The 22,584-nt window shown below is 37.5% G+C and overlaps 1 protein-coding gene across 1 annotated transcript in view; it reads left to right on the forward strand.

Annotated features, from left to right (window-relative positions):
- The window catches only part of LOC110551972 (fatty acid desaturase 2-like protein FADS2B), a 39,991-nt gene extending 21,164 nt beyond the window's left edge, over positions 1 to 18,827 (forward strand). The window contains exons 5-12 of the mRNA XM_021642897.2: positions 4,995 to 5,120; positions 7,778 to 7,838; positions 10,510 to 10,586; positions 10,744 to 10,841; positions 11,883 to 11,979; positions 13,581 to 13,660; positions 14,876 to 15,001; positions 18,262 to 18,827. Of these exons, the coding sequence (XP_021498572.1) occupies positions 4,995 to 5,120; positions 7,778 to 7,838; positions 10,510 to 10,586; positions 10,744 to 10,841; positions 11,883 to 11,979; positions 13,581 to 13,660; positions 14,876 to 15,001; positions 18,262 to 18,310 (714 nt within the window). The 3' untranslated portion in view covers positions 18,311 to 18,827. The remainder of the gene's footprint in view (positions 1 to 4,994; positions 5,121 to 7,777; positions 7,839 to 10,509; positions 10,587 to 10,743; positions 10,842 to 11,882; positions 11,980 to 13,580; positions 13,661 to 14,875; positions 15,002 to 18,261) is intronic.
- The last annotated feature ends 3,757 nt before the right edge of the window (positions 18,828 to 22,584 follow it).

Consider the following 22,584-nt stretch of genomic DNA (forward strand, 5'->3'; position numbering starts at 1 on the left):
ATTACAAAACTCAGACTTCTGTAAAAAGCAAGAATTGATAATAAAAACTGACATTGTCTGAGAAGGGGCGTGTTTTCTTATGCAGCACTTAGTGAGTTCCTGTACATAGTTCTTCACTAAGCTTCTGTGCATGAATGAGTGAAGGAACAAATGAACCAACGTTAAGGATTTTGTCTCTGATGATTCCACCCCAAGACCATCACTTCTTCTCTGGCCTTTAGCATCCTATAACATAAGCTGGGTCTCTGCTTTTCTCTAACTGTATATATATATATATATATATATATTTTTTTTTTTTTCCTGTGAATTCTGGATCGGAAGGGGAGAAAATGCCCCCTCACCAAGACATCTCAAACAAACCCTTCCATTCAAGCTAGAACATCCTGGGGAAAGCTAGAACCTCTTCAGGCACTGACTCGGATTGCTTTTCTGTCTTAACATGTCATCTCTTTCTACTACTTCTCAAAGATAACTACTTGGTTTCCCAGCCTGAAAATGGGCAACTAACTAATAGTGTGAAGAGAATGCCCGGCCCAAGACACTGGAGAGCAATGAGCAGCAGCCATGGGCAGCAAATGATAACTATGGTCTGCAGGAACTTGATGGTGAAAGCTGCCAGGTGCCAAATGCAGAGCTGTTTCCCCTGAGGCTACTGACTCACATAAGACTCATGAGGTAGATAGTACAGCACCCTGTTTTTAAAATAAAATGAGTCTTCAAAGGGGCTACTATTTAAGCCAATGTCTACAAATTGGTTAAGTAGAGAAATTAATGCCACAGTATTAAATAATGCAGGCCAGAGTGGAGTTTCTCCATTTCAACTATCATTTGGAGGAAAATGAGGGTCTTGGTAAAAGTAGGTACGCCTAAACAATTAAAGATGATTTTATTTATTTTTGGTGGGGTGTGGGTGTCAGCCCGGGTGAAGATCTTAGAAGCTTTTCAGATTATTCTAACCTGGAGCCAGTACCAAGAACTACTGTTCCAGCAACAAATGCTCTTAAACTGAAACTCAGCCTCTTGTGACTTGGTCACTCCAAGCAAGTGACTTAGTGTGTTTGGGCTTCAGCTTCTTCACTGAAAAGGATATGAATGTAGATGGATAAGAGCTTCAGCCTGTGGGAATATTGTCAGTTATGTGTAATACTTGTGTTACATGTGTAACACAGTGACAAGAAATAGTCACGTCAGCTGCTGCTAATATTAGGAACAATAATTTCACAACCAAAATGAGGACTCAGAATTAATAAGAAAAGTGGTTGATCATGATAGTACTAAGAGGAGGACTATAAGTCAGATGACCATCAGTTTACAGAGATCATCTGTTCTTAGGCACTGTCTCTATCATTCAGCAGATGGAGCCAAAGCTAGACCAAGTAACAGAGCTGGACTTGAGTTCCTATTAGAGACATGTCTGTCCCCGAAAATAAACAAGGAATTGCCACATTGTATGAAAAGATTCATTTAATCACAAAATTCCCAGAGGTACTTTCTTCTACAACTGTAGCCACTATTGCTAAGTAGATGAGTTTTCTGAATTCGTTTTGATTTTTTTTTAATATTACAAAATAAAATAGAGCCATTTTTTTTCTATCACTGTGAGATTCAGGTAGAGTTTCCTGCCCTGTGTTGAGGATACAAAAGACTTAAGTCATTTGCCCTCAAGGTTATTGGCAGCTGTTTTGGTATTGACTAATTCCAGTGAGTTCCACCCTTGCTGGCTCTTTCTAAAGACACTGTTTTCCCATTAACCCAAATTTATACAGAGGTCTTTTTCTACTATGTCTCTAAAAGGCATTTTTCATTACTTGAAATGTGTATATCTTTGATGACTTCTGACTTGAATCAGAAAAATTAGAAATAGCTCTAAAAGCAGAGCAAATATACTTTGCCTTTTTGCAGACAAAGCCAGTGATTCATGAACAAAATAAATATAGGCTTCACCATGTTCAGAAGAGAAAATTACTTCTGGGTGGTAAAGTGGGAGGGAAGGAGATGATGAAAAAAATTATAAGCAGCAACATCCCCACCTCTTACAATAATTGCAGTTCTAAATTTCAAAACTAGGCTCAACATCAGTTTCCCCTTCAACTCAGAAAGGCGTGAGTAGATTTGGATTCTTATTCAGCATATCTCGTGTGTGTGTGTGTGTGTGTGTGTGTGTGTGTGTGTGTGTTCTAGTGTTTAGAGTATACAGACATTCAGATATTTTTTTCTGAAAATGAAATATGAAATGTCTACATATATTTCCATTCTTATACATATCAAATATTCTTAATTTAAAAATACAAATATGAAGTGTTTCAAAATCTAAATAAATTTTAACATCAAGGTGATGACACGAATAAAAAAATCCATACTATGAAACTTTGTTTCATGCTGAAAATTATTCAAAATACTTAATAAATTTATCTCCAGGACCAGGTGTACATGAAACGGATGAGTTTTATATTTATATTTAATTCTCATCTTCATATGCTATTTGTATATGTACATATATTCCAAAAAAAGATTTTTAATAAAATTAAAGCTACTAATGCCCCAAATATTTGAAATGGGCATATAACATTTTTTCAAGATCTTCCCATACAAACATTTTATAAATAGTAAGAATCACAGTATCATCATAGAGATAATGGAGCAGAATATTTGAGATTAAGACTTAGCCTGACTATAGTCTATGACTATATCATAAAAATTTGGGGGGGTAGGGAAGAGGAAGTTTCAAGCAGTTGCTTCCTATGATCCTCAGAACCATATTCATTTTCTGGCTAAGGAAATTTCCAAAGTCACACGCCTAGTAGAAAGCCAAACAAGAATTTAAATTCCAGTTGACTTCAGTCAAAAGACTAGATTCTTTCTCCTGCTCTGGATGAGGGACATAGCTTAGGAATAGGGGATTACCTAAGGAGGCCCCATTTAGAGTGGTCTCAGGGCAGCCGGGCACATGGCTGGCAGTCCTCTGCTGCCTGTAGAGAGCTCTCCTTGGTCTCTGGTAAGAGTGTTCAGGGATTCAGGTGGAACCAGTTGTTTAGATCACACCCATCACTAAGTTGGCCACTGTTCTAACCTCCAGGGCTTTGTACTATTAAGATCTGTTTCTTGATCTACTGAGCACTAAAACCTGTCTCCCATGTTACCAGTTACCATAGGCAGTCACTGCTTAAAAGAGTAGAGTCAGCTGGAGGAAGAGGCCAAATGTCAGCTGTGGGAAGAGATATTTAAAAGGAGAATCATTTCTTATCATTGCATTTGGCTGTCAGCTGTTCCCAGTAGATTGTATATTACTAGTGTGGGAACCTCATTATATCACGTCTTTCTTAGCATCACAAGTACCTACCAAGCTCAGAATCTGATATATCTGACATACTTCAAAATAAATAACAAATGAGTGAATAAGTGAGTGAAACCTTAAGTGTATAGATTGACAGGAGTAGGACAGAATGTAATGGGACCCGACAGGCAAGTGATAAACGCAGCTTGGGACAGAACAAGTCTGAGTAACCATAAGACACCCTCGAGGGAAGCATCTAAAAAGTGGCTGCTCAGGCAGGCAGGCAAAAGATATAAACTGGAGCTAGACACCCCACTATGAAAGTGTTAGGGAGTACTGGAGGGAAAGAGGGATGCCACATCCCGCTCTGCATGTTTTTGAGTAGGTAGATAATTAAGTAGGTACATTGTAAACATGAGTAAATGAACTCAGTAGGCTCTATATGTATGCATATGAGTGTATATGTGTACACGTAACAGTAACAATTAAAGAAATGGTCATGAAATTGGGAGGGAGAGTTAGGGACACAAAACTAGTTAGAGACTGAGAATGATAGAGACACCATGTTGATGTATTAAGTTCTCAAAATGAATGTTTTAAATGACACCGTTCATCTTAAATTTTATATAGTCATACTTAAACTGCCTACTTATAACTATAACATAATATCCAAAATATTATGACTTAAATCTGTGACCAACATAAAAACTGATGAAATAATTTGCATTTATTTTTTTATTTATTCTTCAAAGAAAATTTTGAGACTGAGTTTATCTATCCACATATAGACAGAGCTTCTATATTGGACAGAGCTGTGTCTCATATATATATATATGAGACATTATATATATATATAATACATTAATTACTAAGAGATAGTAGATACACAGTAAAATATTATTGCTATTCAGTTTTCTATAAGCAATTAACACCAATGAGAAGAAACTGAGTTTCTTAAAGAAACTCAGCATTATAACTCCAGCATCTCATATCTCCTTCAGCCACCAGCAGAACTAAATGTCATCATGTTCATATGAAATTGAGCCTCAATGAAGATGAGTGATTCAACAAAGCCTACACATCAGCATTTAAAAGCTAGTATACAAACAGGAGAGAGACCTCCAAACCTTTTGCTTTATTAAAATGCTCAGACTTGGAGTAAGAGAGAGAATTATTAGCAGCTTAATCAAATATGATTCTAGCTTGTCAACAGCAATAATGCTTTTATTTTCATTTATTTTCATAGGAGAGTGTTAAGCTGGGACTTAGAATGATCTGAGCAGAGTCCTCCAAGGAGAACACTTCATATTCATAATTCTTTGACACATTCATTGAAGTTTCATACCTAGGGCCACTTTTTCCCCAGGACTAATTAAGACTCCTTTATATAAAATAGAAATAAGACTCACTACTCCATCTACTTCAGAATCATTTTTTAGATTGGGCTCCTATAAAAGAAGCCTGGAAAATCATTCCATATGAGTAAATTATGTTTCCATTCCCAGGAGTTCTTGTTAGCCTGCAGTTTTGTCCTTGAATTGGAAAATTATTTCTTCATAAGCTCTGAGCCCCTCTTTTTAATAAGTGATCCTGTGGCCCAGCAGCAACATCAACTAGAGAAGCCAAACCTCTTCTTTTCAAGGTGAAGATGCAGAACACTCTAACAGTGAGGGTTACTTGGTGAGAAAATTCCATTAGGTAATGAATTCTCTCTTCCCAGGGCCTGTCTGTTGGCTGGTGGAATTATCGACACTTCCAACATCATGTAAAACCAAATATCTACCCCAAGGATCCAGACATTGATGTGGGACCCCTTTTCCTGCTTGGAGATACTCAGCCTATCAAGGTGCATTCAACTACCATCAAACTTAGAAAAACGTTCCTGGAAGTGGAAAGATCGATTTCAATTGTTCTAGTGTCAAAGTATCTCAGAGCCTCTCCCTCTCTTTTGAAGTCCAGATACAGATCTGAAATAACAAAGTCTGGAGTTATAGATATAAAAGAACTTTAAGAGTCATGACTCTCTGGCTGTAAAGGCCACTCTCACAGCAGAAGATATAATAAGCTGTGTCGCCTGCTTGAGCAATCCCAGTGACAGGGCCACAGTGCTCATCACTACCTCTGAGGCAGCAGGCCAACATTAGTTTTCTTTTTTTTTTTTTTTTTTTTCCTTTTTACTTGATTCACTTTTTTTGACTGTGTCCCAGCTGTAGCCCCTCCCTCGTCCCCTCCCGGTCTCCCTCCCTCTCCCTCATCTCCTGCCATGCCTCTCCCTGTTTTCAAAGCAAGGATATGCAGAGATGCTCACAGAGAAAACAATGCAGTGCTTTTGGCTAGCACGAGACTACAAACATCTACACACTGGCTAACTCAATTCACTCAAGTCCAGTTAAAAGTAACTATGTTGTTATTTTTAGCCCATGTCCATTTTGGTGTGTTTGATTTACATGAGTCACTTATGTAAATAAGTCACCAATGACTTATGTAATACCTGTAAATCCCACCCACAGGTTGGACTTTCAAACAAAAACTAGAGAATAGAAGTGATATGCTGAATTTTTCAGTTGTTGATTTTTCTTCAGAATGTCAACTTGAATCCATCATCTAAAAGACTATTTAATGTACTGAATTTTTCAAGGAAAGAGATTGTTTCTTAAACAAAAGAGGCATACTGAATAAAGCAGAAGTTTATCCCTCCTCTAAGAGAATGATAGCTCCTGAGAAGCACATACTGTCAAACAGATTTACATTTTCTTCCAGGACTTTACGTGATAGAATAGAAAATGTGATTCCTGTTTTGTTGTTTGTTGCCTACACCTGTCTTACATAGAACCCAAAGACTATGTAACTTTTAGAAATGTGCTTTTTCCATATTTAAGGGACTTATCTTCTCTCCCAAATGAATTTGAAATCAAAGATTATTGCTTATATATGTTAAAAGTATTATCTATTATCACAAACTGCTTTTAACAATAGCTCTATATAAACTTTGATTTCCCCTGATGTTTGTGGACTTCTGCGCTTAACACTAGAATAGTGATATGTTGGTGTCTCTGATGTCTCCCTGGAGCATAGAAGGTTTGTCCATGGAGCCTGACTCCCTCTAAAGCACCGTCCAGAGCTGTGTTCTCTGTATACATGCCACCACTTCACAAATACAGAGACCACCTCTATAAATTCTAAAGGCTGCTTGTGGGCCTATTCATAGATCTTTCAAGTTCTAGACAGTATAGCTTAAAGTGAGACTTACAGTTATTCCATCTCTGAAATTCAGTGGCGTAGTTCAACAGCGGTGGTGTTTCTTGTGAGTTTCATCTCTTTCCTAAAAGTCTTTCTAACCCTTTATTCAAACATGACTTTCTTAACCCACATCTTGAATATCTCCTGTCCATGATCAGAGAGACTTAATGTCCTTCCTCAGGATAATGCTCAAGCAGTCCACCTAAGTTTACCAAGCCCCAAGCATCTTCCATCTCATCCTTTTCCTCATTTCTAACTACTTAGATATTTGGAGTCTTGAGAGCAACTGCAAATAGATATTAGGATTTCATCACCATAGTGTTTCATTTTCTTTATGGCAACAAAAGGAGATGTTGACTACATTATCTAGACGAAAGAAGATATGTACACATAGAAAGGGGAAGAGCAACTAAGTAGAGTGAGCCTTACTCTTCCTCTAGTGTTATAACTGAGCTACCAGAGGAGAGAAGAGTGTGTGTGTGGATTACCATTCTCTCGTTTAACCCTTCACTAAATTCCAACCAGGTACTGGAGATATACAATCACTAACCCTATGCCTTCGGACAAAGTAATTGCTAATATTTTGTGTCCTGAGCACAGATCAAACTGATCAAGAAGCCAGGGAAATTAATCAACTTCTAGTTTATGAATGGACTCTTATAATTACACATGATGAATAATTATATATAATGTTTGTAAAAATATTACATATGGGATATGTTATATTATATACAGTATCTTCCTGATGCCTTAGAAATAGTAAGTTAAAGTTGAAATCCATGATGTAAATATACAAGAAAAAAGAGGAGAAAGACAGAAAGGAGTATCTATTCCCATTTGTCACAAAACCACTTAATAAGCATCTATTGGATGAAGGAGTAGAAATAGAGCATGATGTTCAAGACAGAGTCCAAGCACTACAGATAAGGAAGAGATTTAAAGGCTCTACAGAAATGTGTATTTTAAAGTCAACAATATGCATGAAGAGAATATATTTCAAAAATTTAAAAATCATACAAAGAAAAATAATTTTAAATTTTTTAGATGAGAATTTCTTTAAAATGATAATAGACTCATAAAGTAAAAACATTAATCCATCTGGGCATGGATAACAGTCAGTTAAGGCACACTATTTACTCCCAAGCCTCTTCTGGTTCTTCTAGTGTCTCAAGTTTGACAGGCAATGAGTCCTAAAATTATACCTATCCCCCCCAGCACGTGCTGGAGAATAATGACTCTTTCCTCCATTCTGTGTTCTTTTAGTATGGCAAGAAGAAAATAAAATACATTGATTATGAGAAGCAGCACCTATACTTCTACATGGGTGAGTCTCCTGAAGCTATTTTTCTTATAAACACTAGTCAAGCTGAAGACATTTGAACTATCTCACAGAAACCAACCCATATCTGATTTGAGTTTTTTTCCTATCTGATTTGTTAATGATAAAATAACAGATCTTATTTCAGACTCACTGGTGGAAAAATATGAAGATTAAAGTGGAAAAGAAAACAGGCATTTCTACAGGTGTCCCATCGTACTAGATATTGGGCAAGGAAGAAAAGATACTCTGAAAGAGGGTCAGAAAGCAGAATAGTAATCAAGGAGTCAAGAATCCTTGTCTTAGAAAATTCTAATTTTGAAACAAAAGAATAACATTTTTGTAGGAAGAAAAAAGGTGAAAAACAATACTGAAAGCATTTTCCATATAATGCCAGAAAAAACAGAGCCAAGAATAAAGAGCATCAAGAAATTTTGTACCTGGAAGAAAGCTTGTAACTTTCAGCAAACAGCTGTAACATATGCACAAAACCCTTAAATGATAGTTAAGAGATTTATAGACATATATACATACATAATACATAGGTAGATAAATGGCAGATAGATTGAAAGATATAGATAGATTGAGAGATAGATAATAGATACATACACACATATATACATACGTACACACTAGATAGATGATAGATAGATAGATAGATAGATAGATAGATAGATAGATAGATAGATAGATAGACAGACAGACAGATAGAACACCGTTTTGCCAAGCCTGAAAGCAAAACCATCTAGTTCAGTAATTCTAATACCAATATTATTATTATCAAATAAAATCAAACTTCTGGTCACTTATAAACAAGCTTTCACGTAGCTTCTAAATCTACTCATCTGACACAGACTTGCACATTTGGAAAAGAAACCAATATCAGGGAAGGAAACAAACACAGCCTGTTTAACAGTGGTCATCAACTGAGAATATTTTTCTCCCAGGGGACAATTGAACAAGGTCTAGAGACATTTTTGCTTCCCAGTATGGAGGGGAATGGGGACAATTTCAAAAAGGCTGCAACACACAAGAGTAGCTTTATAAATGATTCCCTATAATTCAGAACTTCTGAGGCCTAGAAGCTGTCACGTGTTCTTATTTGCCCACATAGGTAACTAGTGGTCGCTTATAACATAGCTATAGAAGATGGCCCCTGAATAAATTACCTGTCAAGTGGGCCGACCCATCCAGTCTCTCTCCTCCACACTGGCATTCAGCCTCTTCACCCTGCACCCATCATTGCATCCTTTTTGTGCTGCATTTCAAAAGGTAGCTGATACCAGCCTAAGTGGAAATGTAGCTTCACACAAAAAAGAAGTTTATTTTCTGAACTTGACTAAGTAATACCATGTCTCTGTAGTAGTGAAGTATGCTCTAAGCTTATGGGGAATGAGTATAGGGTGTAAATTCACTCCACATGTCACAAGCTGTCAGCAGTTTCCCGGTGTCCCATCCCTTGGAATACCAGCTGAGCCACTCAGGTATAGATAAGTCAAGTTCAATTTGTTACCAAAACAAAAAACAAAAACAAAAACAAAAAAACATAGCCACACATTGTTAAAGATGACTTGGAAAATTCTTTTCAGACCAATGTAAAATGAAATAAAAACTTCAGTACCAGCTGAACTTAACTCTGCTGAAACAAATGGTGAGAGGAAGACTTCCCAAATACTAAAAAAAAAAAAAAAAAAAATGTACTAAAAGGGTGTTGTCAGGGAGGAGGAAGGAGTGTGAAACAGTTAGACATCTCTGTTTGTAGACGGTGTTTATTGTTGCTGGGCTCTGGTCCCCCTAGGAAACAGGGGCCTTTTTCTTAATATTTCAAAAGGAAGGCCATCTGGCCTTTGAGTTATAACAAAAACATCTCAAAGGAAGAGAGAAATAATTTGCATTTATATATAATCTAAACTAATTCTCTAAGAAAAATGATGCCAGACTATTCTTTTTTTTTTTTTTTTTTTTTTTTTTTTTTTTGATGCCAGACTATTCTTGTCAGGTGGATGGTACAAAGCAAATTATTTTGGCATCATTTGGTTTTCCCAAGCAGGAACCTTAAGGAGATTGAGCTGTTCTGGCTTTAGGCTGCTACAGTGGGTATGCGTGAAATCATTTGTGCTGGTAATTGGTAATCCTAGCTGGTCAAGCCTGAGATTTAGTTGAGGACAAAGCTCAAAGGAAGCTAACTAAAGCTTGGCCAGGGAAAAGACACTTGCTCAAAGCCTAAGGGTCTCCCTGAGATCGCTTTGTGGTCTTGGAAGTTGTGTTGGTGCTGTGACAAAATCAGGTATGTATCGGGAAATAAGTATGCTGACTTCATTCTTCTATCAATGTATTATAACAAAACCCACTCTGAGGACATAAAGGGCCTAAAAGACTCCAGGACTTGGGAAACCCTGAAATCTCAGAACAAAAGACTGGAGGAAATGTCTACCAAAATGACTCTTTGCTTCAATATTTCATTCACTACTTCAGGAGACTTGAACCTGGAACTGTCAGCCAAAGGCCTTCCTTAGCTGAGGTATGAAAAGCTCAGCATGTTGTTCTGGATGCACATCTTGAGCCCCTTCTGAAGGGCAGCACTTTGAGAAGAGCATACAGAAGAAGTGAACACACACTGCCTTGCACTAGGGTCCACGTTGCTCATTGGCCCTTTTTTTTTTTTAATCTTTTCCAGTTGCACTTCCTCTACTGATGCCCGTCTACTTCAATTTCCAATCCATGCAAGTGATGTACCTTCGAAAGTACTGGGCGGTGAGTGGCACATCCCACTTCCTAAACCTAGACCAGAGAGAAAATGGGTTGAGAGCATGGAGTGTTTCCAGCTGTGGCTTCATCCGACTGAGACAGTGCCCAAAACAGGGTCTAAAACCACGTTTAAGGATTCTAACGGAAATGCTTCTCTCTGCAGGACATTGCTTGGGTTAGCAGCTTTTACATTCGATATTTCGTCACATTTGGCCCTTTCTATGGAATTTTTGGAACGGTGTTGCTCATATATTTGGTCAAGTAAGAATATTCTCTTATTTGTATTACCCTCTTCTTCTAGATCTATTTGTAGTTAGCAAACTACAATGACAATGCGGCCCACTCCTGTGAGAAGTTTGAGAGCAAACCAAAAGGTAGCAGTTCAAGTGGTTGAATAACACAAGTTTCATCTAAGAAGAATTTGCCCAACTTGATTTTTCCCCACTTTCTCAGATTATCCATGAAGCCAAGTCAGTTGTTCTCTAAGGCCATTATAATTTAAGCTGCTTTGACAATAGAAACAAAGAACCGCGCCAAGAATATGATAGGGAAAGGAAATTTTATGCTCTGTCATGACTAGACACTTTTTCCAAAACCAAAATGGCTTCAAACCACTATTTTACATATATAGCCCTTTCCAAACTTCTAATTTGTTTCTCATCCCGTTGTATCGCTATACTAAACCCCTGTTAGTTGTAAGGATAATGAGAGCAACTGTGCATCAGACAATAGGTTAAGGGCTTGACAGGCATCATTTTGTTTGATGTAATCCCCACACAGCTTTACAGTGTAGACGGTATCACCTTCTTTCTTTCTGCTCAAGGAACTAAAGCTTGGAGAGATTAAATCACCTGCCCTAAGGTGATAGACAAGTAAGGGCCAAGACTGGTGCCAAGACAGAACTTGAACCCAGCTCTATCTGGTGGCAAGCCCTCAATTACTTTACAAATGTTCTTAGAGAAGCTGGTGATTTTTTTCTTGTGCTGGGAACTGAACTGGGCTTCATGCATACCAGGCAAGCATTCAGCTCCCGGTGTCTTTCATCCTTACACCAAAGCTAGAGTAGACTATTTGCCAGCAATGCTCTGAGTTGTGAAATGGGACAAAGCATATTGGCAAGTACTTGTGTCCCGGCATAGTTAGGAACAGCATTCAAAGAGGAAATAGATAGCTACTCGAACCTTATAACCTCTTTCATTTCCTCTAGTGTCTGGCCGTTCAGCCAGAGGTCATGAAACCTAGGTGACTGCAACTAGAACACACTTAAAGGAGTTACTACTCTCTGTGTTTATTCTTCCAAAGGCTTATTGAGAGCCCCTGGATTGCCTACGTTACCCAGATGAGCCACATCCCAATGAAAATGAGCAGAGAAGAGAACCTTGACTGGCTCAGCACTCAGGTGATGATGGCGTTTCCGAGGGACAATTCTACCAACCAGGCTGGCTGAGAGCCTGCTTACCTTAAATAAGAATACTAATAACTCACCTTCACAGAACACTTTCCTGAGGACAAGTGAGATGTTTTGCATGTAGCTATGCAAGGTGGACACAATGATTATTCTTACTTTACAACATGATAAAACTGACTTGTGAAAAGATTTGGTAACATATATGGTCACAAAACTAATAAGTGAGAGCAGCAAGTTTTAAACCTAAGCACTTTAATCATAGTCTTTCCTGAAAAGTATTTCCTGCAAAGTTATTCAGCTAAAATTCAGCAGCCAAATCTGAACCACTGATTGATTGTGTATATAAAGTTTTACTGGGTCATGTTTATTTTTGAGTATTTATACATATTTATCCATGCTCTCTTTGATGCTAAAACAAAATTTAACATTGATGTCAAAGTTAAAGATTTACTATTGAAACTATACCCCACTCCTTTATTGAATACAAAGTGATCACACCTGAAACTATACACACAAACATTAAAAAGACTCAGTGGGTTATATTTATATACTTGTTCACACATGGACATATATATGTTACAATAATAACCAAGAAAGGCTAGAATTTTGAGAATAGGGTGAGACATGGAAGGAGTTAGAGAAGGTACTTGGGAAGGAGTGTAGAGAGGAAAATGAAGAAGGAAAGTGATATAATTCTACTTTAATGCTTAAAATGTAAATGTATTTAAAAATAAAAGCCTAATAAAAGGTATATTACCTGGGAATTTATAGAAAATGTGTGATGACTTTCTATTGTAACCACTCATATGACACAGCCTTTCAAGTGAATCTAAGACTCAAAATTATAGGATGACTTGTACCCTGGCAATCAGAGGAACCCCACCCCTTACCGTGCATAAGAAGGATTGGCCTGGAAGCTACCTCTGTATCTTTAGTCATTGGGTAGACTAGACACTTTTTTTTTTCTCAATGCAGTTTATTCAGGAACCTTGAACAATCTTCTGACCCTGGGGTTTCTTAATGGATATACATTTCTTTTTATGTGAATTGTTTTCCAACCACCTTGACCTTTTTATGTGAGAATTAATACGTTTTAGATAACATCTTTTAAAGCAATGCTTTTAAAACATTTCCTATAATATATGTTATAAACATTTCTTTACTTGTTTCTTAACCCTGTGATTTTAGTACAAAAGGACTTCATTAATATTTTATTTCTTCATCTCACTCAGAGGACCTCAAGTCCTAACCTAACCATACACTTTCCACAACAATCCTAAAAACCCATCTGCAGCAGTCAAACTTGTCATTCATGAGAGCATAGCCTTCTGGGCTAAGGAATGATTGTATAATTTTTCTCCTTCAATCCTACATATTTCTTCATATCTACTGCTTTATATATACTTTTTAGCAAAATATCTTAGTATTTTTAATTGGTAAACTTCTTGAAGGCTGGGAATTTATTGTATATAACTCATAGTTACTAAAAGGTAAAAATAATAACCATGTGTTTTAATAGATTTATATCAAATAATTAGCATTTATTTGACACTTAGGCTTACTTGTAGCTAACGCAAGCTGTTTCTTTGCAGATTGTGGCCACCTGTAATATTGAACAGTCCTTTTTCAATGACTGGTTCACTGGACATTTGAACTTCCAAATTGAACACCAGTGAGTGATGAGAATGCTCCGTCATGGAGCAATGGCCGACCCTTAACATCGCCCAATATAGCACAGCCTGCAACCATTCAGCTAAGAGTCTCAGAGAATTAAAAAGTTTAACCAGGGTTTTCTAAAGAGTGCTACCCATCAGTGCCAATGACTGGCTTGAGAGGGAGAGAAGGAGGATCTAACAGTAATGGAGAGTGAAGTCAAATCATAGAAATGGACCAGTAATTTAGATTCCATATATTCTGAGTCTTAAGAACTGGTAATGTCTATGAGTCAGAGGAAGGTACGTGGATGTGTGAGTATATGTGTCCAGGCATATTTAGTTTGTTAAGAAAGCTGAAGAAAAATTACAGTAATTGAGTGACCAAGTTTTATTGAAATTTAAGTACAATTTAATGTAACTATCAAGTTAGGTCCAAAGTTATAAAATACTCAGTAATGAAATCTAGTCACTTCTGAAATTCCCAATTGAATCTGAAGAAACTCTTCCAATTAATCAGTTAAGTGGACATACAATAAAAAAATGGAAAATGATAACACTTGGATAGCTGATCTCCCCCAGAATACTCAGCAAGTTTCCTTTCACATTTCCTTCTGTGAAGCTACATCTAGGAATCAGAGAAAGAAAGAGCGCTTATGCTCTTAATGCTGTTTTCTCGTTCTCTATTCTTTGTAAATCCTAGAACACCCTAACAAAAATAGAGCCATAACTCATGCATTATTAGAGAAGGTATGAGGTCAAGGAAGATTACCTGGCTGGTATGTGCCAGACCTTGCCTTCTTGCCTCACGTTCCCATCTGAGGACGTCCATGTAGATGTCACTAGACCTGAGTGAATACTTAGCTATTCAATGGTAGGTTGTAGAATGGAAGAACAGAAGACAAGAATGGAAGAGACATGACCTCCTGCTCTCCTAAAAAATTCAAAATGCTAACTAACTCATGTTTTCATTTGCCCTGACCAGGGATAAGCAGATTAAATGGAGCTTATAGTTACTCTCTTAGCATTTCCCAAACCCTTGCCATCCACATGGATTACAGAGATGTTGAAAGATGAGAGTAGGAGAACTGAATTACTAGAACTTCTAGACTTACTAGAAAGCTTGTACAAGGTTAAGGCTGGGTCTGCATTCAAGAATGATTTTATTTGGAAATAAAACTCATTTTTGGTTTCTCTTTACGTGTAAGTTCCACTTCTCTTGTTTTTTTCCTTAGTCTCTTCCCCACAATGCCACGCCATAATTACCACAAAGTGGCCCCAATGGTGAAGTCTCTGTGTGACAAGCATGGACTGCAGTATATAAATAAGCCCATATTGAAGGCATTTGGAGATATTGTCAGGTAATAACATAACTCACCTTTGTTCAAAGCTCTCATTTTCCTTCTTCCCAGCCCCCAAACTATTCAGCAGCTTTTGAACTTTCCATATTACAACCATGCGTTAAGAGACACCAGTATCAACAATAATAATGAAACATAAATATTTAGCATTTACCTCCTAGATTCTAGGTATTTCTTAGTAGAAATCCCCTAGTGACCTTTCATATCAATGTAGGATTTGTCTTTGTATTCACCATAGATCTCTGGACATGCTTTAGAATTTAATACGTTATTAAGGATCACCGAAGCTTCTGATCCACTGGAGAAATTGTTAATATATAGAGTGGTGTAATGATCAGACCTGGTAATCAGCCATGTGCAGTGAGTCTAACAGAAAAATCATATGCATAAACATGGATTTTCATGCAGGACGTGGTAGTGGACAAATTTACAACCACTGGTTTGAATTTAATTATGTTCTTTTTTTAAAAGGGGAGAGAGATATTGTTAAGGCCACAATAGCCACATCTTATCTGATTCCTTCAGTCTTGCCATATTCATCATCTTCTCTATCATACAGATATCTGGTCTACCTTTAGTTGTTGAACACTCCCTGTACATCTCATTTCGTTGCCACTTTTTCTCCTGCCTGCAACATTCCTCAAAATACCACCTCTGATTTCCCATCTTAATTACAAATCACTCTCTAAGGCTCATGGCAATTTTTCCCTTCACTGGTTTCAAAACAAAATCTATCCTTATCACAATCCTTATCATAACCTTGATTAAATAGCTTTTTGAGTGAACAATTATTTAATATTTATCTTTCAAGTCTATCTGGACAGGATTCCTTTCTGTCTGTTTTGATGTTACATTCCTGGACCCTAAAACTATATTTTCAGCATTTTAAAAGAGGGTAGTTAGCTGAAGACGGTATGACATGGTATTTACGTACATGGCATTGAATGGAATAAAATGAAAATGAAACTCAAACTTTCCCCCTGAAAAAAGGGGGGGGGCAAATTTATCTGCTGAGAACAATTCAATGACCCCTTTCCTGGTTCACAGTATCAAACATGACCACAAACTATATTGTTTTAAAATAAGCAATGGGGTCAAAGGTTTTGTGGATGGCTTGGTGTTCCCCTTCCTTTACTAGGAGACAGTCTAGTTAGAGGGTGTCCTCTTCAGTCTCTATGGCCTCTGCTAACAGGAGTACCTGCTTGAATCCCCCTCATATCCTACTAGGAGCCTACCCTGACTGAGGTCTCCAGCTTGTCACAGAGATAACCCCACCCCCAGTTTCTCTTTTCTCTACAGGCCTTCTGTCCTCTCACCCCTGCTCTCCCCAGGTCTAATCCCCATGCTTTTAACTGTCTACTGCCCCTCTGCTACCTTGTTGCCTCATTTCAATCACTAACTTACTATTCCATCTCCCCTTCCAAGTGAGATTTATGCATCCTCCCTTGGATTCTTCTTGTTATTTCTCATCTTTGGGTCTGTGCCATGTAGTATGCTTATCCTGTATGACTAAAATCCACTAGTAAGTGAGTACATACCATGTGTGTCTTTCTTTGTTTCGGTTACCCTACTCAGGATGATCTTTTCTAGCTCCATCTATTCTCCAGCATATTTCATGATTTCTCTGTTTTTAATAGCTGAATAGTATGCCTTTGTATAAATGTACCACAGTTTCTTTATCCATTCTTCTGTTGAGGGACATCTAGGTTGTTTCCAGGTTCTGGCTATTACTAATAAAACACTATGAACATAGTTGAGCAAGTATCCATGTTGTATAATAGAGCATCTTTTGGGAATATACTCAGGAGCAGTATAGCTAGGTCTTGAGGGAAAGTTAGTCCCAATTTTCTGAGAAAGTGACAGATCGATTCCTAAAATGGTTGTGCAAGTTTACATTCCCATTAGCAATGCGGGAGGGCTCCCTTTTCTCCACCCCCGCTCTAGCACGTGCCTATTGCTTGAGATGTTGATCTTAGCCATTCTGACCCGTGTGACATGGAATCTCAGAGTCATTTTGGTTTGCATTTCGCTGATGACTAGAGAAGCTGAGGATTTCCTTAAGTGATGCTGGACCATTCGAGATTCCTCTATTGAAAATTCTCTATTTGGTTCTGTACCTCATTTTTTAAATTGTGTTATTTTGTCTATTGGTGTTTGATTTCTTGAGTTCATTACATATTTTGAATATTAGCCCTTTGTCAGATATAGGGTTAGTGAAGATCTTTTCCCAATCTGTAGACTGTCTTTTTGTTCTGTTAACAGTATTCTTTGCCTTACAGAAGCTTTTCAGTTTCAAGAGGTCCCACTTACCATTTGTTGATCTGAGAGCCTGAGCTGTTGGTGTTCTGTTCCTGTGGCAATGAGTTCGAGGCTCTTTCCCATTTTCTCTTCTAATAGATTTAGTGTATTCAGTATTATATGGACATCGTTGATCCAGTTGGATTTGGGTTTTATGAGGGATGTCCAGGAATATAGAACAGATAGAGCAGAGACTGAGGGGATGTCCAAACAATGCCAAAGACCCACCCCATGGGAGAGAGCCAGTGCCTGACAGTATGAATAATACTCAACTAAACTTGCAGACAGGAGCCTGTCGGGGTTGTCCTCTAAAAGACTCTATGCAGCAGCACCTCAAAAGTTGCTGAATGTCACTGCCAAATATTAGGCTATGCATAGAAAGTCTTGTGGAAAAGTGAAAGGAAAAAGGAAAGAACCTGGAGAATATAAGAACTCCAAAAGAAAACCAATAGGGAGAAATAATCAGGGCCCAGAGGAGATTGCTAAGACTGAAAAATCAACCAAGAACCATGCATGAACAGGACCTAGGCTACATACAAAGATGAAGCATATTGGTAGCTAAGGTTTCATGTGGGTCCTCTAGTAAGGGAAGTGGGGACTGCATCTTATATGGACTCACTTGCCAGCTTTTTGATCACTTGTCCCTGCTGGGACTACCTTGCTGGACTATAGAAGAAGAGATGCTCATTCCTGATGCAACTTGATGAGCTGGGGTAGATGGGAACGGGAGCTCCCCTTTTCTGAGGAATAGGCAATTGGGGAGAGAGGAGAGAAGAAGGGTGGAGCTGGGAGAGGAGGAGAGATGAGGCCACAACCAGGATACAAAATGAATAAAAAATAAATGAACTTTAAAAAGAAGAAAAGAAAAAAAAGAAGAAAGCAAGCAATGTATCTGATAAATGTTTCATGTGGATTTCCTTTGCACTGAGTTTCTCTTTCTGACAACTCTGTTTTCTTTCCAGGTCTTTGAAGAAGTCTGCTGCCCTCTGGATGGATGCTTACTATGAATGATGCAGAACTTTGCACTTATTGGTATCTCTGAAAGGGGTGGTGGCTGTGCAAGAGCTCTTCTCTGATTTACTAAAAATTAACCAGCAACATTGGCATACGTGAGTGTGCCAGGAATGTGAATCCCAAGGACACTTTTTACCCTCTCCCTGAAGGTATTATCTGGAACTGAAAGGAAGAAGAAAAACAAGGTGACTTTGGTCCGAATAACAAAAGGGAAATGGTAGCTCACCGTTTCTACTTTTTCATTAGGGTTTTGGACTTAGTTCCAATAGACCTCATTGAGATTGTTTCTATGAGGGGCATAAGATGATGTGGACATAAGCAAAAATGTAAAAAGTAAAGATGTCTAACAGAGCCCACTAAAAGTCAGTGTAATTATTCTTAGGAGAAAATTGTTTATTTAAGACATCAGTGGTGAAATACAAATTTTTTGTTTATTTCCTTTCAAGTAGGTTAACTTTTTCAAAAATTGATTATAATTAACATTAAAATACCTTCACAAGTTTGGACTCTAGGTATCATGGCTAAAACATGTGTAATTAGTGTACTTATGCATGTGTTTCCTACAGAGAAATTAGAATGTCTATAAAGTCTCCTAAAATTTTTCAAAATCAATGCGAATAGCAACTGATGAAGAAGATCAGTATAAAAGTGTTTCTCTCTGACTGATGCCGAGTGTCCCTTGCATATAGGATTGAGTTTTCTAATCCCTACTTACCAGAGCAAAAGTGGCCAAATACTCTTAACTGGATCATCAGAATGAAGAAGAGCTCCATTTTGTTTTAGTTATCTGTATATATTTTGTTACTATTTACAATTTATTCACTTTGTATACTAGTTATAGCCCCCTCTCTCATCTCCTTCCAGTCCCACCCTCCTTCCCTCTTCCTCCCCTACCTTCTTCCCTAGTCTACAGATAGGGGAAGTACTCCTCCCCTACTGTCTGACCCTAGCCTAACAGGTCTCATCAGGACTGTCTGGATCCTCTTCCTCTGTGAGCTAGCTAGGTCTTCCCACCAGGGAGAAGTGATCAAAAAGCAGGCAACTGAGTTCATGTCAGAGACTCTTCTCCTTTACTAGAGGACCTCCATGGAGATTGAGTGGTCTATGGGCAAGATCTGAGCAGGATCTAGAGCCTCTCTATGTATGGTGTTTGGTTGATATGTCAGTCTCTGCAGCCTCCCTTAGACGCAGCTTTGGTTGTGGATTTTGTTGTTGTTGTTTGTTTGCTTGCTTGCTTTGGCTTTGGCTTTGGCTTTGGCTTTGGCTTTGTTGTTCTCCTTGTGGGGAGATACCTTCAGAAGATCTTTTTTCAAACGGGATTGTTTTAGCTATTCTGGATTTTTTTGTTTTTCCATATGAAGTTGAGATTTGTTCTTTCAAGGTCTGTAAGAATTGTGTTGGTATTTTGATGGAAATGGCATTGAATCTGTAGATTTCTTTTGGTAGGATGACCATTTTTATTTTATTAATGCTTCCAATCCATGAGAACGGGAGATCTTTCCATCTTCTGATAACTTCTTCAATTTCTTTCTTCAGAGACTTGAAGTTTTTTGTTTTTGTTTTTTATACAAGTCTTTTACTTGCTTGGTTAGATTTACACCAAGGTACTTTATGTTATTTGTGTCTATTATGAAGGGTATTATTTCCCTAATTTCTTTCTGAGCCTTTTTTCTTTTGTATACAGGATGGCTACTGATTTCTTTGAGTTAATTTTGTATCCTGCCACTTTGTTGAAGGTCTTTATTACCTGTAGGAGTTCCCGGGTAGGATTTTTGGGGTCACTCAAGTATACTATCATTTCATCTCCAAACAGTGTGATACTTTGACTTCTTTCTTTCTGATTTGTATCCCTTTATTTCCTTTAGTTGTCTTATCGCTCTAGCTAGGACTTCCAATTTTATGTTGTAGAGATATGGAGAGAGTAGGCAGCCTTGACTTGTCCCTGATTTCAGTTTCTATCTGTTTATTCTGATGTTGGCTACAAGCTTGCTGTATATTGCCTTTACTGTGTTTAGGTACGTGCCTTATATCCCTGATCTCTCCAAAACTTTAAACATGGATAGATGTTGGATTTTGTCAAACGCTTTTTCAGCATCTAAGGAGATGATCATGTGGTTTTTTTTCTTTCAGTTTCTTTGCATGGCCAATTACATTGATGGATTTCCATATATTGAACCACACCTTCACGCCTGGGATGAAGCCTGCTTGGTCATGGTGGATGATATCTTTGATGTGTTCTTAGATTCAGTTTGTAAGCATTTTATTGAGTATTTTTACATCAATGTTCAAATGTTCATAAGAGATATTGGTCTGAAATTCTCTTTCATTCTTGGGTCTTTGTGTGCTATAAATGACTATGGCCTCATAGAATGAGTTTGGTAATGTTCCTTCCATTTTTATTTTGTAAAATAGTTTGAGGAGCATTGGTATTGGGTTTTCTTTGAAGATCTGGTAGAATTCTGGATTGAAACCATCTGGCCCTGGGCTTTTTTTTTTTTTTTTTTTTTTTTTTTTTTTTTTTTTTTTTTTTGATGGAAGACTTTTGAGGATTGCTTCTACTTTCTTAAGGGATATAGGATATTTAATTTACCTGATCTTGATTCAACTTTGGTAAATGGAATATATCAAGAAAATTGTGTATTTCATTTAGATTTTCAAATTTTTCAAATTGCATATAGGCTTTTTTATAGAGTCCTAATGATTCTTTGGATTTCCTCAGTGTCTGTTATTACATCCTCCGTTTCATTTCTGATTTTGTTGATTTGGATAATGTCTCTCTTGGTTTGCTGCTTTTCAGCTTCTTTAGTTCTTTATATATACTGGATATGAGTCCTCTATCAGATAAAGGGTTGGTGAAGATTCTTTCCCAATCTGTAGGCAGTCGCTTTGTTTTGATGACAGTGTCCTTTGCTTTGCAGAAGCTTTTCAGTTTCATGAGGTCCCATTTATTGATTGTTGCTCTTAGAGCCTGTGCTGTTGGTGTTCTGTTCAGGAAGTTTTCTCCTGTACCAATGAGTTCTAGGGTATTCCCCACTTTTTTTTCAAGCCGATTTAATGTGGCTGGTTTTATGTTGAGGTCTTTGATCCACTTAGACTTCAGTTTTGTGCAGGGTGATAAGTATGGATCTATTTTCATTTTTCTACATGTAGACATCCAGTTGGACCAGCATCATTTGTTGAAGATGCTATCTTTTTTCCATTGTATGGTTTTGGCGTCTTTGTCAAAGATCAGGTGTCCATAAGTGTGTGGGTTTATTTCTGGGTCCTCTGTTCGGTTCCATTGATCCACCATTCTGTTTCTATGCCAGTACCATGCAGTTTTTAAAACTGTTGCTCTATAGTACAACTTAAGATCAGGGATGGAGATACCTCCAGAAGATCTTTTATTGTAGAGGATTGTTTTAGCAATTCTGGATTTCTTGTTATTCCATATGAAGTTGAGAATTTTTCTTTCCAGGTCTGTAAAGAATTGTGTTGGATAATGTCTCTCTGCCTTTTAGTTAGTTTGGCTAAGGGTTTGTCTATCTTGTTGATTTTCTCAAAGAGCTAGTTCTTGGTTTCATTGATTCTTTTAATTGTTCTCTTTGTTTCTAATTTATTGATTTCTTCTTTGAGTTTTATTGTTTCCAACTGTTTACCCCTCTTGGGTGTGTCTGCTTCTTTTTTCTAGGGCTTTCAGGTGGGCCATTAAGTTGCTTGTGTAACATGTCTCAAATTTCTTTATGATAGTACTTAATACTATGAACTTTCCTCTTAGCACTGCTTTCATTGTGTCCTATAAGTTTGGGTATGTTGTGCCTTCATTTTCCTTGAATTGTACGAAGTCTTTAATTTCATTCCTTATTTCTTCCCTGACCCAGCTATCATTGAGGAAAGAGTTATTCAGTTTCCATGTGTGTGACTATATGATCAATTTTGGAGAAGGTTCCCTGAGGTACTGAGAAGAAGGTATACTCTTTTGTGTTTGGGTGAAAAGTTCTGTAGACATCTATTAGATCCATTTGACTTAAGACCCCTGTAAGCATCATTTTTTTCTCTGTTTAGCTTCTCTCTGGATGACTTGTCCCTTGGTGAGAGTGAGATATTGATGTCTCCCACTATTAATGTGTGGGATCGATGTGTGATTTAAGCTTTAATAATGGTTTGGTTTGGTTTGGTTTGGTTTTTTTTTTAATTTCTGTTTTTGTTTTTTTATCTTTTTAAAATTATTTTTATTTTTATTAAATTACAGTTTATTCACTTTGTTCCCCCTGTATCTCCCTCCCTCCTCC

This window comes from Meriones unguiculatus, chromosome 8, assembly GCF_030254825.1.
Source record: "Meriones unguiculatus strain TT.TT164.6M chromosome 8, Bangor_MerUng_6.1, whole genome shotgun sequence".
NCBI lineage: Eukaryota > Metazoa > Chordata > Mammalia > Rodentia > Muridae > Meriones > Meriones unguiculatus.